We start from the raw sequence: 16,996 nt of genomic DNA, 5'->3' as shown, positions 1-16,996 counted from the left end.
ACAATCAAGGGGATGGTGTCGTCAAGGTCCACGTGCCTATTTTGCAACTGAAATCATACACATGAAAAACCATGTAATTTTTCTATTCAAACAATGTGCAACATACGCACCTTTGAACTTAAAAGTTGGACATCTGGAGGGGGATTGAAAATCCTTATGTTTTTTCTTTTAAAAGAGACAAAAAATGCCAACGAGTTTTTATATCAATAGTGAGCCAAATTACCAGTTTCAATGCGGCAACAAAATTAACTGACAATGCAAAAAAGTAAAATTTACATTGCTAACCATAAAATTGGACTATAATTGTTTAATACGAAAACTTAAAGGGGAAGCATCAAGTACATAACTTTTGTAGTGTAAGAAATTGTTTACTGTAATATTACGATCACTCTAAATCTTAGCCTCTTGAGAGGTCTAAAATAGCCGATAGTTAAAATTAGATAGGAGCTCAAGCACCATTCTGAGGCTAATTTGAATGATTCTGCATTAAAGATGTGGCAAGAAAGAGAGTGAACCGAAAAATTTGTGTTTGATATTTGTTGTATTAATAATATATTTGCAAAACAAAATTGATTTTTTTCTACCAACGATGGGTTAAGTTACGAGTTCCAATGCGCCGCGAATTTAACTTGTAATTTTAAAGGAAGAAAATACGATTTTACTTTGCTTACCGTGTAATTGGTCAATAAATGATCAATAACTCAAATGGGAAATACCATGACCTTATAACTTTCATAGTGCAAAATAGTTTTCAATCTAAATCTTAGCTTCTTGAGAGGTCTAAAATAGCCGAAAATAAAAATTGAATAGCTGCTTAAGATCCATTCTCAAGCTAGTTGACAAATTTCATATAAGAAACAACAAAGAAAATGCAAAAAAAATACTTAAGTCATCCTTTACCTGTGACATTACATCGAGTAAGTTGTTTCATTTCACTTTCATTGTTTGATGAAAACTTTCTTTTATTTATTGATTGTAAGTGTAAAAGTATACATCCACTGAATACCCGCAGAAATATGGGTTCTAGCATGTCGTCAGTAATATCCTTATGTGTGCATAGAACAAATAAATTATTTTTGAACGCCAATGGTTCCCACAATTCGGCTTGCCTCCCTGAAAATGTTTGCCTAAAAAAAATAGATGGCGTGTCCTTCTGGGCAAAGTCGAAGAAGAAATAAATGGAATGCCAAGCCAAATAGCCTTCAAAATTTTCCGAAATTTCTCAAGAGGTTTGTTGTTAATTTTTAGGGATACCATTTGGAAAAATGGTAAAGTTCTACCAAATCATATTATTGAGTTAGAAATAAAGTGAATACACCATTCGATACCTTTTTTTATGCTGATAACGAATATAATAATCATTTCTATTGGAAATGAATTTCAGCCCCCCCCCTATATATACCTAACCCTAAATTAGCATATATAGGGGGGGGGGCTGAAATTCATTTCCGATAGAAATGATTATTATATTTGGGTAAAATTCTGCTTTAGCTACTTTTGACTATCTTGGAAAGGAGTTTTGTTAGGAAAATTAAACTTTCAGGGATAGATCTACAGGCTAAAGTATGTCCCAGGAAGGTATTTTGAAACACCTACCTCCACTCCTTCTCCCTCTAAAGGGTCCTGACCTTTGATGACCTTTAAAAATCTGTGTGTTATAAAAGTGAAACCTTGTAAAATAGATCTTCTGCTTAAAATGAAGTCCAACAAAATTGTTTTCAGCCTCACAACTTTGCTCAATCCTGATTTATAGAGTTTTAAAGATATGCAAATACATTTCCTAAGTTTTGAGAATTAACACTGATATGGCTTTAAATACTACTCAAATGACACGAATTACACTTTCAGAACTAAAGCCAGAGAAAGAATCTTATAACTGAAAATTAAGGTTAAATGTTGTTTTGTCAAAATTTCAATAGGTATAGACTTGTCATATAGGCAAATTTCAGGATCCTCTAGAGGGAGAAGGAAAGGAGATAAGTACTTCAAAATACTTCCTAGGACATATTCTAACCTGTAGACCCATCCCTGAAAGTTTAATTTCCCTAACCTCACCCCTTTCCAAGATAGGTAAAAGTAACTAAATTAGAATTTTACCTTATATTTGTAATCAGCATAAAAAAGGATTGAATGGTGTATTTACTTTTGTCCTAACTCAATAATATGATTTGGTAGAACTTTACCAAAATGGAATTAAATGACGTTTTCACTTTCATCTTAGCTAAATTACACGGCTAACTAGAAATTTACCCACTTTTATAACACAAAGATTTTTATTGGTCATCAAAGGTCAGAGCCCTCTAGAGGGAGAAAGAATAGAGGAATAGGCTAGAAAGAAGTTACTTCAAAATATCTTCCTGGGACATATTTTGGTACTTTTGCATTATGTGGGCCTCTCTAAAAAGTCAAGTTTGGTTAATGCTAATGAAATAAAATAAAACAGGAGGAATATATAATAGGCCTAGTTTAGAAACAAATTTGACTGATATATTTGTAAATTAGGGAGGGGGGTAAAGCATTGCATATATTAAATATGTAACCTAACCTAGGTAACTTCGCCCCCCCCCCTGAAATCCAAAAAACACAGTTTTATATCTTATATGCAATGCAAACCATGCTATCATTGCCTAGTCTACAGCAGTTATCATGTCAAAAACAGGTTTTATCACTGCCTTCTCTATAGTGATTAAGCCAAGAGGCCTGGGTAATGCAAAAGTACCCATACTTTAGTCTATAGACTCATCCTTGAAAGTTTCATTTTCCTAACCTTACCCCTTTCCAAGATAGCAAAATGTAGCTAAACTAGAATTTTACTAAATCATGGCATATTTTGGTCACATATACAGTGACCATCACCAGCAGATAAACTAAGTTTAGCTGCTGGTAATAAATCAAATAGGTCAAAATGATTTGTCTCAAATAAAATAAAATGATTTGTCCCTGCTGAACTATTATTTGTTTGTGATGGGAAGGTGTGTGGGTGGGGTCTTCAAAAATGCATAATAGACTACACAAAGCAGCAAGGATACTCCTTAGTTTCTTTTTTTTAAAGGCACAATAAAGTGTATCCAATGTCCATAAGGAAGCAATATAAAAGCAGTAAAGCAGTAAAAGCAATAAAGCAGTTCCAATGTCCATAAGGAAGCAATATAAAATTCTGGAAACTACTTTTAAACATTCTAAAATACTGACTTAGGGTAAAAGACCTCTTTTTGGGAAAGGCCACTTTTTTGGCATTCCAGAAAAAGAGATTGGCTCTTGGACCAACCCTAGGTAAAATTATTGTTTAGTTACTTTTAGATATCAAGCAGTAAAAGTTACATTTTTAGAATTAGAAGAAAGAGAATCAGGAAATGCATGGGAAATATATAATTTGGGCTAGGATATATTTCCACATGATGGGGGGGGATAAAGTATAGTGGAGTAGCAGCTGGAATCTATTAAGATTAAATGCACAATTATTCTACATATGATGAAGCTGGGGTGGATCTAGAGCAAGATCTTAGGAGATGCCCATTGTGACAAGAGTGCCAATGAGCAAAATCTTGGGGGAATATGACAAAGGTGCCAATAATTGACCAAATTGACAAATTTATTCTAAAAAAAGAGTAAAAAAATACAGGGAAAGAAGGCACCAGGAAAATCTTGGGGGGGGGGGGGGGGTTTCAGCCCCCTGGATCTGCCATTGTGACAAAAGCAGAGTTTTGTTTGTAACCATCTTATATTGTAAAAAATAAGGGAAAAAAGTATCATCTCTGAGAGGTCATAATGGGCTTAAAATTGAACTTTTAAGAAGAGAAATTATTATATTCAGAAAGAGCATAAAAAGTCCTTCAGTGGTATGTTTACCTTATTCCAATGAATTAGTAGATTTGTCACTGATGAAAGTTTTAGTTTATCCAGGGACTATCCTTCTGAAATTCTATGGAACTTTTACCCTTAACTGGGTGGGTAAGGTATAAAATTACCCAACATACTTTAATTTTTAGATTTCTCAATTACTTATGGGGCTATGCCACTGTGGTTCCATATAATCCTGAATCTGCAATGAGTCAGTCAATTATTTAAGGTAACCACAAATTGAAATTTCATATTCATGCACAAGCAACTATTGGGAAGGCTAATCAGACTCTTGGCTTAATCAAAAGAACGTTCACTAGCAGATCTCCAACTGTTATGACCAAGCTATAGAAGAGTCTAGTTTGACCAAGGCTAGAGTTTGGAATGTGTATCGCATGCCCAATCAATAAGACAGACCAAGCAGCTCTAGAATCAGTCCAGAGGAGGGCAACAAAATGTATTAGAGACCTCTATGATGTCCCTTATCCATCCCGTCTCCATAAGCTTAGAATACCATCTCTAACATATTGTTGCAAACGAGGCGATGTGATAACAGCATACAAGCTTCTAAATACTGAGAATACCATTCCTGGCCTTTTCCAACCAGACAATTCAAACAGAACTTGTGGTCATTCTCAAAAGCTTTTTTGGAAACAAGCCAACACCAGACTAAGGAACAAGTTCTTCTCAAATAGAGTTGTCAGCTTGTGGAACTCCCTTAGTGAAAAAACAGTAACCTCTACCAGCATGGATGCGTTCAAGTCATCAGTGGATAGGGAGTGGCTCAACAAACCGTGGTGCACCATTTGGGATGCCACAGATGATGATTAACTATCATCACTGAAGCTGGCGGACACAGGATTCGTCCTATCGCTAGCAAGTGTGATTTAAGGTAATTTAAGGTAACAAGTGAGTCAACTTTCATTGTCTATCCAGAAAGAAGGTAAGGGGGTCTAGGCTAGTTTTTTGTCCCATCCAACCACTTGCATTGCAAAAACAAAACAAAAACTGTCAGGTTCAAATATTTTGAAAAAATGGTCATTAGAGGGTCTGAATGGCTAACATTTTATAGGGAAATTATAGTTGCACTTCTTACATTATTTATATTTTCTTATATACAGATACTGATGATTTTTTAACCTTTTTAGCACAAAATATAGAGTTCCTACTGGTCCAAAAGTATTTGTTGCCAAGAAGGTGTCTGGTAACCTGTATTCTGCAGGTTAACCTATAAAATTCTGGAAACTACTTAACAACATTATAAAGTTCTTACTTAGGTCTATATCATTCCTAAGTACATACTGCTTCACTTTACCCCTCATCCCTCATGGACCTATAGCTCAAATTATACATACTGATTTAATTTCAGTTACACAACTTGTTTCTTGTATAATCTGGGCTATGTGTTAGGTAAATTTTCAAATTAACTCACTAATGAAATAGCTAAGAAATAGACATACCACTAGAATCAGAATTTCACCCTGAATACAAATATAACATTGATATGCACTAGAAATAAACTTTACCTCCATCCCACCATATGTCCAAATATATCCAGAATTGAATATATGCAATGGTTTTCCCATTAATTTGACAAAGCATTAAATCAATTTGAAGAAGTGACTCACAGAGAGTTCAGTGCATACATACAACTCAGGGTACATATTTTCATATTAGTGGTTGGGGGGTGTTGTTAAAGCTCATTTTCAAAACAAATGAATGCCATATTTGGATCAAGATAAATTCTAAATATAGAATTATGCCTATTTCGTAGCTATCTTCTAGTGAGTTAATCAGGAAATTTACCATATATTTTTCCACTATGAGGGAAGGATAGAGGGTAAAGTGAAGGAGTCTGCATTCAGAAATGATATATATGCTTAGATATGTTTTAAAGCAGTTTCCAGAATCCTACAGTGGGTATCTAGTACACAAATACAAGTGTGTGTCTGTCTACTTTAGGATTTGCAGCTAAATTATGTCAGCTGGAAACCCAGAATTTTCTGTAGATTATTCTGGAACCATTGGAATGCAGAATTGTCTATATAAATTAAAATATATATGCACACTGGAAACATGATGCCATGAAGGATAGTATTTGTATAAAAGTTTAGTTGTATTTAACTTTAAAAAAAGAAGCTGAAATTGGTGACCTAGTTCCATTTATTTAAATAGTTCTTAATTTTATCAGACTGAAGATACCCCAGGACCTGGGGTGACTTAATCCCATACCCTTTTCCTTTTCCTCTCCTTCATAATTATAGAATATTTTATAGGTCATAATATAATATAAAAATATAAAAAGGGCAACAAATAAAGTAATACAATGGCAAACTTATGGGTCGTGAGTTTGTTTGATTTTATTTGTAAAAAAGGGAATAAAAGTTTTTTATAACGTAAGGTAGAAAAGGGTATGGGAGAAAGGATGGGGCTGGGAAACTATATGGGCTGGCAATTTCTTATGGGTGAGTGGCGGCTAGGAAAGAGGTTTTTAGTACAGGGGTTTATTTGTGCTGACTTCCCAAAACAGAGGCATAAATTTTTTCTTCTGGACTTGAGGGTATCAAGTTTCAAGGAGGTAGGAATATGGGACCTTGCCTTCTTTATAAATAATCCTCAGGGCTCTTTTTTGAATATTTTCAATTTTTTTGGGTGCTTCAATTGAGAGACCCGGATGCCAGACAGGACAAGCGTACTCGACCAAAGGACATACAATAAAAATATATACCTTTAGTAACTGAGATGGGGGGCAACTAGGTTTATTCAGAAGAAAAAGTGACAAGTTTGCTTGATGGATGATGTTATTTACATGGGTGTCCCACTTCAAATCAGAAGATATGGTAACACCTAAGAGTTTAAAGGAAGAAGCTGAAATCTCAGGAGGAATAGGATGAAGGAAAAGAGGAGGGGACTTTAGGAAACTGACAGATAATATGGTGGATTTATAAGGATTAACTGTCATATCAAGAGAAGAAGCATCGCCTGCAATGGCATGGAAGATACCCATTGGATTACTATAAATATTTTTATAACACGTCTCTACAACTGTTAGGTCGTCGACAAATTTCCATCTTTCAGGGCAATCCATTGAAAGGCTGTTGATCATGATGGAAAACAGGAAGGGGCAAAGTATAGTATCTTGGGGAATACCATTGTGAATACGAAGGTGGATGGAATAGCAATCTTGATATTTGACTACCTGTGATCTGTTAGAAAGAAATGAGGCAACAAGCTTTACTAAAAATGTTTTGACCTGGAATTCTTCAATAAGTTTTTCTATCAAGATATTATGGTTAACCAGGTCAAAAGCCTTTTGTAGGTCTACAGAAATTAGGTTTAGCCATGTGTTTGGTCTCTCAAGTAGTCTACCCATGGAGTCAATGAGGTAGATAAGGTAATGTGAGGTTGATGTAGATGTAAGATTTCCAAATTGCCTAGGGTCAACAAGGGGATGGACTTGGTCCCTAAGGCAGTCCGTAAGGAAGCTTTCATATAATTTTGAAAAAGTAAAAGTCATAGAGATAGTACGAATGCCATTAAAGCCAGGCTTACCGTTTTCTTTTTTATTGGAGTTATGAAACCTTGTTTCCAAAGGAAAGGGAACAGTCCAGATTGAGGGCATTGATTGAAAAGAATAGAAAGGGGCTTTGAGAGGTAATCACTAAAGGCTTTAGTATGCAGGACAGGAATATCCAGTGGGCAAGTGCTTAATTTTTTAATTTTTCAATTTTTTTTACCATGGCAAATGGGGAAATGTTAGAGAGATTAAAGGGGTTGCAACGATAGGAGTTACATATAATAGGGGACGGAGGCTTTGGACAAATGAAGCAAGGAGCTCGGTCAGATTACTTGATGTCGTCTTTGGAGGTTCATTGAAATTAAAGTTTAGTGGATCTGGTCTGTTGCCAGCAAGTATTTTAATCTGGGAATACCAATTTTGGGGTTTATCCTGGCATAGGTCTTTAACTTTTTTTTTATAATAAGTTCTGGCAGATTTTCTAATTTGTTTTTTTTAAGCATTTTCTTAAATTATTTGCTTCCTCTATTTTACCTCTTTTGAATAAGTTTAATTTTTTCCGGATTAACATTTTAATATGATCATTTATATAGGCTTTATCATTAGAGCATTTCCTTAACTTTTTTTGGGGAAAATGAGATATATAATTATCATTCAGTTTTTGTGGAAAGTAAGGATTTTGTCATCAAGATTATTCAGATCATAAATGTTGGACTAACATTCCTTAGACAACCAAGAGCCAAATGAAAAAAAGACCCGAATGACTGAGGGGACGGTAAAATCCACTTATGGTTGTGAAAGAGTGTAGGAAAGACAAGGAAGGGGGTAAAAGAGACAGTAATGGTAACTACCACCTAATGGAGGCAGGGCTTGGGGAGGGCTGTAAAACTTATTCATATTTGAACAAATGATATCAAGGGACGTATTTCCTCTTGTTGTCGGAATTTTAACTAATTGTTTAATACTAAGACAGGTACAAATAGAGTCCATCTTTAGGTCATTTGCATCACCTAGTAAAAAAAATACCAGCATTTGGATAAAACAAAGTCAACCCTAGTCTGGAATTGCTGTACAAATTTACGTTTTTGGTTGATAGAGAACGGATTTTGCTGGGAAAATGGAGTTTTTTTTTCTGGGTGGTAAAGGTGGAAGTTTTTTGAATGAGCAGGGTGGATTTGTTATAAAAAAGGAAGAGTATGCGCTGATGAGTTAATTTTACTAATTGAATGAAGGGGGCTCCGCTTGTGGGTTGATTGAGAATTTGTAACTATTTTCATATTAAAAGTTTTACTACGCCTGGCTATAGCACAATAATCCCTGTTTTCCAAATATAATAACATGCACTTAGTTCGAAAACATAGGCCACTTTGAAATTTATGGCAGGGTTTGGAATGGGGAAGGGAGCAATAATTGTTGTTACAGTGGCCAGTAGTTAAAAAAGACATACGTGGGTGAACAAAGGTACAATCACTCTTTTTTATACACTCGTTGGCCAAGTGCAATTGGCAGGCAATAGAATTCTTCCCTGATTTGACTTCAGGAACCAATTTACTAATAATACTCAAGTTGTCACTGACCTCTGTGTCTGGAATATTAGCTGAGTTCACACTTAAATTGTCACTGACCTGAGGATCTGTAATATTGATTGACTTTTTGTTTAAGTTGTCACTGACCTCTGGAACTAGGTCACCGATTAAATTCATGTTTGAATTGACACTTGCTTCATTAATATTCATGTGTTTGGAGTTTTTTTGCTTCTGAATTGAATTGTAGTTGGTTTCAAATTAGCAATTAGTTGATTTGTATTCTGTGTGGATCTATGGTAAAACTTTAATATATGTTGTGGTAAAATACTACCTATCATGTTGGCATAGCTAGAAATGTATGTATTATTATTTATTGAAAACCCATCTTCATACAAAAAGAGAATGACAGAGCACTATAAAGAGAAAAAACAAAAGCAAAATATCAGCTATGACAGTGTAATTAGAGTTGAAGAAGTTGGCTCCAAACGTGTTGTGAAATCTTATGGTTGTATTTCTCCATAAGCTTAGCAGCAGCTATAGTAGGATATGCTATGTAAAGACTATTGATGAGTTTTGAATTACATGTCCAATTTGGATATCTTGGTAGGTATTTTTCAAAACAGAGGAAAGTGGAGCGGATTTGCAATTTATCAGCATTTATAAGAATCTTCCAGAAGGGTACAATGTAGAGGATGGGAGAGCAACAGTGTTGTGCAGCGTTGGAAGATGACGGCGATTGAAATGAAGCTTAGCAGAGACTTAGCAGGAAGTATATGAGGCTGATATGCAGCATTTGATGACTTCTGTTAGGAGATGAGTGTGAGAAATGATATTTCCACTGGGAATACCAAGGTAAACGATTTGGTCAGAAGGATAGATCTTTGAATTCCCGAAAACAATTTCACGAGGAAGTGGGCCTTTCCAGTTAAAAAGCACTACGTCGGACTTTTCAGCGTTAAATTCAAGACCAGATTTTAAGTATTCTGCTTACAGTTTTCGGAAAATTTCCCAAATTTGTCCAAAGTTCGGCTATTGTTAAAAATGTCATCAGCATAAGTGACTAAGGAGATATTGATATCAGAAAGAATGCAAGACATTTCGCACTGGTCCTGAGCTTCGAGGACATAGTTATTGAAATGACAAGGTGAGGCAATTGCACCTTGCCTGGTTCCTCTCTTAACTGGTACAGCTATATCCAGTGGATTTGCCATTTCATCTTGCTTATGAGGGATTTTGAGATGGACTCGTAGCTTAGCATGCATATGGCTTTGAGATTTGATGATAGTCGGATTTACTCCCCTTTTAACAGCCCTTAGAAGCATAAGGGGGTGGATCAGGGATTCGAACGCGTGGTGAACTACCTGTGCAAGAAGCATCAAGCAGAGCATTAGTAACAACTGCAAGGGCGTCTACACATCTAATGCCATGATGAAAGACAAATTTATGTGGAGGTATGTAAAATTTTTCTTCAAACTCTTTTATAAACAGTAGTTCATAAGGCTTGCATAGACTGGTTGAAACAGTTATGGGCCTGAAAGATGTGCATTGATTGGAAATTTTTCGTATTTATGGTATGTAAATAGCAGGATGGGTCTATTCAGCTGACTGCTTAATTTATTTATGAATAAATTGAATAATTATTTTCTGAATGTATTCTTGTGTCTTAAAATAATTAGCAAAATTTTGACACCTCTCTACATTATCAGACTTAACAGTTTTTTTTGTTATTTTTAAATTGTTTCAATTCCAGGATTGTTCACAATGAAGGCAGATGGTAAGCTTTGTATTGGAACACATGATGGAAACTTTCATTGTGATGAAGTCCTAGCTATATCAATGCTGAAGAATCTCCCAGAATATGCAGATGCAACAATTATTAGGTAAATTTAAAGGTAACTATTTGGTAAGGCGACAGACGAATCTCCCAGAAAATACAGATGCCAAAGTTATTTGGTAACTTTAATGGCAACATACTGTCTAAAATCGAACGACCATTTCAGAGAAACTCCATGCAGTCAATTTATTCGCCTATCTGTTTCCTCAATGTTGCACCAATATCTGCAACTTAGTAAAGATTGAACCACAAACCACAGTATTCAAAAGTTTGAAAACATGTTTTTTGGAAAACAATTGTTGAGTGAGAAGAATTTTTTGGGTATTTTTTTCTGAATAATTACTATTAATTACATTTATTGCATGGTAAATTTTTTTCTGAAAACAGGCTCTCGGGAATTTTGAAAGAAAGCTAGGCACCCTTTGAAATGACTGATCCAATTAGGATTACCATGGTCAATAACTGTAAACCAGAGGTTTTGACCAACTCCCCTGAAAAAACAAGGAAACTTGCTTTTTTTGAATGGGTAACAGTGAAGTGTCTCCTATTTTTTCTTTATTTTTTGGAAATTAATTAAAAAAACTTTTTCCACAAAATAAGTTTTTCAAAAAAAAGTAAAGAACTTCATTAAACCAAAAATGGACAAAAATAGAATCAAATGTTCTACTAAGTATACAACTACCACAAATCAGTATCAATAAATAAATGAAACCCTTTTTGAAGTTTCTATGACAACACATAGTATAAAAACTTGATATGCCCCCAGAGCATAACTTACAACCTTAGCCCTAAGGGCTACGGGGGGGGGTTGTCATACTCAAAAGCATAATTTTGGACCCATCAACTATGCTCAACAAAATTGCTGTATCAAAATGTCGATAGGAATGGGCGTTGGGGGGGGGGGAGGCATTCGCCCTCCAATCTCTGTTGACTATTAATAATGGCACTAGCTCTCTTAATTCCCAATTGAATGAGCCATTAATTGGGATGAAATGAGCGTATCTCAAAATTTTGATTGAATGTGTTCGGGAAAATGGTGGGCGTGAGAGGGGATTAGTTGTCCTCCAATCACTTTCGACTATTAAAAAGGGCATTAGCCCTTTTAATTTCCAATCGAATGAGCCCTTTTTGAAGTTTCTACAGCAACACTTTATATATAAACCTTATATGCTCCCAGGGCTTAACTTACAACCCTTGTCCTGAGGGTTGGGAGGGGGGGGGGTCGTCCTTTAAGACCTAATTTCTAGAACTTTAAATTACGTTGAACAAAATTGTTATCTCAAATCTTGATTGGATGTGTTTGCGGAAAGTGTGGGCTTGAGAGGGGGGTTTGTTGCCCTTAAATCACTTTTGACTATTAAAAAGAGCACAAGCTCTCTCAATTTTCAATCGAATGAGCCTTTTTTTAAGTATCTACAACACCGCTTTCTGGCGGTATATAAATCCTTATATACCGCCAGGGCATAATTTACAACCCTTACCCTGAGGGCTGTGGGAGGTTTTCATACTTAAAGACCTAATTTCTTTAACTCTCAACTATGTTGAAAAAAATGGGTGTCTCAAAATTTGATTGGATGTGTTTGGGGAAATGTTCGATGTGAGAGGAGGGTTAGTTGCCCTCCAATCGCTTTCTACTATTAAAAAGGCCACTAGCCCTTTCAATTTCCAATTGAATGAGCCTTTTTGGAAGTTTCTACGACAGCACTTTCTATAATAACCTTATATGCCCCCTGGGCATAACTTACAGCCCTTGCCTGGAGGGTTATAGGGGGGGGGGGTCATCCTCAAATACCTAATTTCCAAAACTTTAAACTACGTTGAACTAAATGGTTATCTCAAAATTTTGATTGGATGTGTTTGCGGAAATGATGGGCGTGAGGAGGGGGTTTGTAGCCCTTCAATCACTTTCGACTATTAAAAAGAGCACTAGCTCTCTTAATTTCCAATCGAATGAGCCTTTTTAAGTTTCTATAACACCGCTTTCTGTAAAAACCTTGTATGCCCCCAGGGCGTACTTTACAATTCTTACCCTGAGGACTGGGGGGGGGGTCATCCTTAAAGACCTAATTTCTTCAAATCCCAAATACGTTGAAAAATATGGCTATCACAAAAGTTTGATTGGATGTGTTTGGGGAAATAATGGGCATGAGAGGGTTAGTTGCCCTCCAATCACTTTTTACTATTAAAAAGGGCACTAGCCCTTTCAATTTCCAATTGAATAAGTCCTTTTTGAAGTTTCTAGGACAGCGCTTTCTATAAAAATCTTACATGCCCAAAGGGCATAACTTAATATCCTTCCCCTGAGGGATATGGAGGGGGGGGGGGGGTTGGCATCCTCAAAGACATGATTTCTGGACCTTTCAACTAATTTGAACAAAATGGCTATCTGAAACTTCTGATTTAATGTGTTTGGAAAGGGTTGGCGTGAAAGGGGGTTAATTGCCCCCCAATTACTTTCGACTATTGAAAATTACACTAGTCATTTCAATTTCCAATCAAATGAGCCCTTTTTGAAGTTTCTACGACAACGCTTTCTATAAAACCTAATATGCCCCAGGGCATAACTTACAACCCTTGCCCTGAGAGCTCTGAGGGGGTAACCATGCTCAAAGACCTATTTTCCAAAACTTTCAACTGAGTTGAACAAAATACATATCTTGAAATTTTGATTGCATGTGTTTGGGGAAATGGTGGGTGTGATAGGGGGGTAGTTGCCCTCAAATCACTTTCAACTATTAAAAAGGGCACTACCCATTTCAATTTCTAATTGAATGAGCCCTTTTTGAAGTTTTACCGCGACGCTTTCCATAAAAACCTTATATGCCCCCAGGGCATATAAGGTTTAGAACTTTCTTTAATTTCCAGAACTTTTTTTTAATTTCCAGAACTTTCAACAACGTTGAACAAAATGGCTATCTCAGAATTTTGATTGGATGTGTTTTGGGAAATGGTGGGCGTGAGAGGGGGCTTATTCGCCTTCCAACTAATTTCAACTATTAAAAAGGGCACTAGCCCCTTGAATTTACACTTAAATGAGCCCTTTTGTAAGTTTCTACGACAACGCTTTCAATAAAAACTTTATATGACCCCAGAGCATAAATTTCAAGCCTTGCTCTGAGGACTGTGGGGGGAGTGTCCTCCTCAAAGACATAATTTCTAGATCTTTCAACTACGTTGAACAAAATGGCTGTCTCAAAATTTTGATTGGATTTGTTTGGGGAAATGGTGGGCGTGGAAGGGGTGTTAGTTGCCTTCCAGTCACTTTCGAATATTAAAAAGGGCACAACCCACTCCAATTCAATCGAACGAGCCCTTTTCGAAGTTTTTACGACAACTTATTCGATACGAAGTTCCCTGGTCTAAGACCAACCAAAAAATAATAAATAATACGCTGTGCCAACATCGTTCTTTACTTAGGCAGCGCTATTGCGCTGCCTATGATACCAGGCTGCTGCGAGATCATAAATATATGTTAATGGCTCATTTACAAGCTAATTCTACAGGATCCTTTCCAAAAAAATAAGAAAAGATAGCGCTCAAGTAAACTGCTGAAATATATGTATAAGTTTTGTTCCTTTTTCAGTGGACGCCTCTTTCCGCGTATTTATATCCCACCATAGTCTCTATGAAACATGTATGTAGTTTGGAAGTTCCATGATTTTTGTGAAAGGTCCTATGGCTAAATCTTTCTGGGATCAATATACTCCGTTTCAGAAATTGTAAAAAGACTGAAGTCTGCTATCAAAGCACAGCTGCCCGAAAATTGGAAACGTTTTCTCGGAGGTCATCAGAAAGATCGGTGATTTATGGTAAAAGGTAAGTAAGTAAGTATGACAGCACTAGACCCTCAAGGTTCAAACCGGCGTTGCTTATCTCTGTTCCGTGGCCCTTCAGCCAGGAAGTACAATGGAGGGCTGGGGGCCAGTCGACCTGTGCTTCCGCACACCCTTCCTGCTTACCTTCCCCAGAGTTCTCCAGGTACCCATTTAGAGCTGCGTCAACCCTGGCTGAGCTTACAGAATCACCCCACTGACCCCCGTCCCAATATGTTAAAAGGTGATGTAGAACCGCTTGGAGGCCTCCATTTCTTTGGTCGGCTCTGGGATAGAGATTGGCTCAACCACGTCAAAGCCGTTGTATATGACCGTGGCTCATGGAAGACTTCTATTTGTGGAATTATGAATGCCGGTCGAGTCGGAGCAGCGTCTAGTTCCCGTCAGAAGTAGAAGTACGTCAGTGACTCAAAGCCTTCAAAAATTCAAGTATCCATTGTAAAAAGTATGCACTATAAATCTTCAAAATATTCAGCTTCTATATAAACCTTATCGCAGTCTCATTTTATTTTCCCTAAACTAGATATCATCAATGAAGGACCTACTGGTAACCTCAAAGTACTGCCGATAACTGCAATAAAAATGCCAATAATTTAGTGCCAGTGAAATGGCAGCTTTGTAACCATGTGTAACAAGTAGAAAGTAATTAAAAAAGGAATATTTTCTTGATTTTAAATCAGAAACTTTTCATTGAAGGTTAATTTCCAGAATTATTCTGGAGAATCTTTTTAAGGAATTTCTGACACTCTTTTGACTTAATATCTTTGTTATGAGAAAAATGAATTCCTTGGAAAAGCAAAAGCTTCTAATGTTTATGTTCGTACCATAGAACAAAGAGTATGGGTAACTTATAAGAGTGGGAACTGGTGCTAGTGTGGATAAGAAACAACACCATCTAGCGTTTGCCGACGGTTAATTTTTTCAGTTTAAAATAGGAATAAGTAATTTAATTAGTGTGTAAAATTAGAGCAGTAATAAGTGTCTGATTTCATTTCCTGACACAAAAATGACTACAGAGTTTGAAAAACATTTCAAGTGTCGCCATGCACTAGATGGCGTTGAGAGTTTCTTTGTCAACACTTGCGGCAGTTCCCACTCATAAGTTACCCATACCCTTTGCCTTGGAATATAGTCATTTTGGAGCATATGTAGAGCTCTGATGTTGATAAACTGTCCTGAATATAATTACGTACGGGTAACATTATAGTTACAAATTGCGCTCTAATACAGCGCCAATTATGTATTCCATTTGTAACTTATCCAGTTAAACATTCCTCAGCTTCAATTCATAAAACTAATGATTGACCGACCAGAGCGAAAATTTTTGGCAAAGCTTTTTGAAATTGGGAAACATGGAAGCTTAAAAGGGCAGTCCTTCCGTCGATACCATGAATCTGGCGAAAGATACAAAGGCATAGTATTGGTAGGGAATAGCTGAGAACGCATAAAACCTTATTAAACCGATTTCTTTCCATTTCAAGTTTTTGCTTCTGTTGTTTATCCGTGACGTTAGTATCTAGATAAATGTATGCCAATCTTGAACATCAGTTTTTCTAATGCCAAGGGTGAAAATTGTATATTGAAATGAAAAAAAAAAATGAAAATGATGAAATAATTATGAATTTTACTAAGATGAATGGAAAAAATGAATGTGTAATAATAAATAAAACGAGAAATGACGTGACGGCCATTGTTTTGGTACGACCTGTGCTAAATTGTAAATTGTTTTCCTTCTTCTACATTGAGCATTTTATTTAAAGCTTCTTCCGTCTGGATGAATCCAATTTTATATTTAACACAATGTCTTTTCTTGCTGATCATCTTGTATTAGAAGCAGTAGCAAAATATAAAAGACAAAAAATACAAGCAATTATATATATATAATCACTTTAGTAGAGATTCAGACCAATTGTCCATATGGTCTAACAGATTAAAAAAGGTAATTTACTTCAATTGGATTACCAAGGACAGTGTAAATGAAATACGATTGTTTGAATGGGCTAAGTGGAAACCTACGCAGTCGCAGGCTATATACCGCATATAGGCTATTACACATATCACATATATTATACACAATATAGGCTATACATATTTAAAGTGTTGTGAAAATCGAGACTTCAGTTTTAAATTAAATCAAAAGTCTTTGGGAATCAATAGATTGTTAGTGTTTTAATTTTATGTCTAATTTAACTATTTGGCTGGTCTTATTTATTATCAAGGTTCAACGTGTCAACAGTGACGAAAATGTGGTACTACCCTACAAACTTTATAAGTTTGAAACAATCCGAAGAAAAATCTTAAAAAATCATAGTTTTCTGGTATCAATAAAACTAAGATATGCGCCGTGAGGGGGAGGGAGGAACGTAGTTTTAGCTTTTATGTCTTTGGTACTCTAAATGTTGGTTGTGCCACGTTGTAATATTAGAACATAGTAGAAAGCATTGGA

The 16,996-nt window shown here is 36.0% G+C and overlaps 1 protein-coding gene across 1 annotated transcript in view; it reads left to right on the top strand.

Moving 5' to 3' along the window:
• The first annotated feature begins 1,168 nt into the window (after positions 1-1,168).
• The window catches only part of LOC148955900 (MYG1 exonuclease), a 30,557-nt gene continuing 14,729 nt past the window's right edge, over positions 1,169-16,996 (top strand). Inside the window, exons 1-2 of the mRNA XM_089086204.1 lie at positions 1,169-1,229; positions 10,634-10,763. Coding sequence (XP_088942330.1) covers positions 1,184-1,229; positions 10,634-10,763 — 176 coding nt within the window. The 5' untranslated portion in view covers positions 1,169-1,183. The remainder of the gene's footprint in view (positions 1,230-10,633; positions 10,764-16,996) is intronic.

This window comes from Artemia sp. Qi Xiang Cuo, chromosome 1 (assembly GCF_049724085.1).
Source record: "Artemia sp. Qi Xiang Cuo chromosome 1, ASM4972408v1, whole genome shotgun sequence".
Taxonomy (NCBI): Eukaryota; Metazoa; Arthropoda; class Branchiopoda; order Anostraca; family Artemiidae; genus Artemia; species Artemia sp. Qi Xiang Cuo.
Note: the sequence above shows the minus strand (reverse complement) of the source record. Positions and strands in the feature narration are given on the sequence as shown.